The 2,859-nt window shown below is 44.6% G+C and overlaps 1 protein-coding gene across 1 annotated transcript in view; it reads right to left on the bottom strand.

Annotated features, from left to right (window-relative positions):
* Positions 1 to 2,338, bottom strand: part of ADGRG4 (adhesion G protein-coupled receptor G4) — a 105,396-nt gene extending 103,058 nt beyond the window's left edge. Inside the window, 2 exon segments of the mRNA XM_077773981.1 lie at positions 202 to 816; positions 2,302 to 2,338. Coding sequence (XP_077630107.1) covers positions 202 to 816; positions 2,302 to 2,338 — 652 coding nt within the window.
* Positions 2,339 to 2,859: the final 521 nt, after the last annotated feature.

Below are 2,859 nucleotides of genomic sequence, written 5' to 3' on the forward strand. Positions count from 1 at the left end.
AAAAAAGAAAAGAAAAAAAAAAAAAAAAAACAAGGACAATAGTACTTGCTCTACATTAAAAAGAAGGTGACAAAATGGTGGCAACAATGGCCCTTCTGAAGAAAACAGAGCCTTGGCCCAGAGGGGGTCATCCAAGGCACCAAGCAGATGACTGCATCAGCATAACCCTTGCCAAGGGAGGACAATTCAGAAGTTACTCACAGCAGCGCAGCCTCATGTCAACAGTCGGAATGACCTTGTTGATGAGCCAAATATCTTCGTCCCAACTAACTACGTTTCCACCCAAACACTTCGTCAGCTCCTCATTTTCCAGGACATGGTCCCAGAGTTGAAAGTAGTACAAGCTGCCAGTGAAGGCAGGCAGTGTGCTTTTGACCTGGCTGTCCCAGTTCTTGAGAAAATGTCCTAGAATCAGAGTCCCATTAGGCGTCAGGTTTTGTGGTTGATCCATCATTACTAGTATCCGTTCTGTATTCAGGAAGAGCTCTAATCTGCCCTTCACACCATCCCATATCAAGCAGATTGTATACCATTGAAATGGAGTCAGGTGGTAACGGATATAAAAAGTCTTCCCCAAGTTGTACAGTATTAGCTGCTGATGGTCTCCTGCAAGTCCAAGGTCTATGTCTTCTCTGCCCAGGAAGGTGTTATTAGTAGTATAGGAGAAGGCCATCCAATCACTTGATTCGTCATCCACGAATACCAGGTCAATGCATGCTGTGAATCGACTGAGTTCCGGAACCATGTTGGTCAGCCTCACATACGTGTCAGCTCTTCCATAAAAATCCAGTCTCTTTCCTTTTAGTGAAAGTGCATCTGTCCAAATGTGGGGATAGGGAAAAGAGAAAGCAAATGAAATTTCCGTAACGAAAATTCAATTTTATCATCTTCTTTGGCCACATAGTCAAGTCCAGATTATACAATACCATTAGGAGTCAATACTGGTGCAAAAGAAAGCCCAAAGAGTGGATACACACAAATCATCTCTATTTGACATTGGCATGTGACATTTTTTGGCAGAAGAGTTTCTTCCTAATTATATTTTGCCTGGGCTAATATGAAAAGTCAGATTAGTGTTCCCAGAGCACACACCAGCTGGACATTTCGGGGAGGCAGTTAGAAATGTGTAGCTAGTTGGCAGGGAGGAAGCCAAAGAAAAGGCAGCTTGGACTTAAAATTTGCTGCACATCATCTTCACTCGTGTAATCAAAAGATAGCTATTTCCATGTACCTAACTGCCTTATTATATTCATGGTGCAACAGCAATTTATTTCTCCAATACCTTGTCCTGAGCCAAATTACTTGGTTTATTCTGTCTCTGGAGGCTGCTTCTCGCTGAAGGCACCGGCAGGGGCCTGGAGGGTGACCAGTTGGACCATACTGAAGCTACAAGGCTTCTGTTTGCACTCAGAAATAGGAGGAATGGTACTGCCCTGAACGTACCCCAATTCCCCCCTTCCAGCTCCTTACCAAGGGGGCTACGTATCTTTAAGATGGACATGGACCCAGTTGCCATGGGCTCTGGAATCAATGAGCCTGGGTTGGAATCTCAGCTCTGACATTCAGCAGCTGCGTAACTCTGAACAAGCACCTTAACCTCCCGATGCCTCAATGTCTGCTTCTGTAAAATGGGGAGTCAGGGCCACAGCATGCGTGCACAACTCGGGGGGCCACCATTTGCATTATAATCTGCACCAGATAATACCCCTACCTACTGACCTTACAAAACTGAAGATTAAGGTTGATGATGCCTGCAAAGCTCTGTCAAACGTTGCTGAAGACCATGACCGTGTACAGTCATTTCATGGGCAATCTAGCAATATCTGTGAAAATTTAAATTTGAGGATGCCCTTTGTTTCACAGGAAGCCGTTGGTGAATGGTGATAGTATCAGCCTTACACACCTCATGCCCCCGGCCACTAGGCAAATATCTGAGAATTGCCAGCTATCAACCTAATTCTAGTCCCAGCACAGCACCAGACAAACCAAAAAGAGCTTTATGACAGAACAGAATTCCAACCTCTCTCGACATTAGGGATGTGATGTTGGGACTGCCACTCTAGGACGAACAGCAGGAAAAGTACCCTACAAAGGCTAACAGGAAGTGACCACTTCCCTGCTTCTGGAAGATGTCCCCAGATGAGAGCTTCTAGATGTTCTCCAGCCCTACAATATTCTCTCCCTCTCCATTCCTCCACTGATGGCTTTCAAAGGCAAACAGTATGTGCCTGCCCACACACACGCATGTGCTCACACACACACACAACTCCCCCCTCCCCCACCATGTGCCGGAACCCATACCATCCACCTGCCAGTGAGCTATTTCTGAACTGTCCATGGTGGATGAGCAAATGTTTATTTCTATCCCTGGCTTATGTGATTATATTATCTGATCATCTTTCATGTGGCTGATAAATCAAGAGGTAATCCCACAAGGTGATAATCACTATGAAACCCAAATCTCGATTACGGTTGGTTAACTGCTCTTCTGTTCGGCCCTCCAAAATGACGCCAAACACAGCGTTTAAGAACAGGTTGTATGATAAGCATAAATCTCCAGGGCTTATTTGTCCTTTAAAGGAGAATGTATCATAATCCCATATTATCTGCAAGGCCTCTCCTCTCTGCAATATACTAATATAAAGCCAGCTGCCAAAGGACACAAACGTGCAACGTAGCTGAATCAGAAATATAAAAAGATGGCCTCTCGCTATTTTTAAAACACAAGTTGCAACAAGGAGATACCATTTTTACCTTTTGAAATGATAGCACTTTAGACTGAGAATAGCCAGCACTGACAAGCTTGTGAGGAGACAGGTCATTTTAACACACTGTCGTGGGGGCACCAATTAGTACGGT

The sequence above is a fragment of the Crocuta crocuta genome, unplaced genomic scaffold (assembly GCF_008692635.1).
Source record: "Crocuta crocuta isolate KB4526 unplaced genomic scaffold, BGI_CrCroc_1.0 scaffold241, whole genome shotgun sequence".
In the NCBI taxonomy this organism is placed as follows: Eukaryota; Metazoa; Chordata; class Mammalia; order Carnivora; family Hyaenidae; genus Crocuta; species Crocuta crocuta.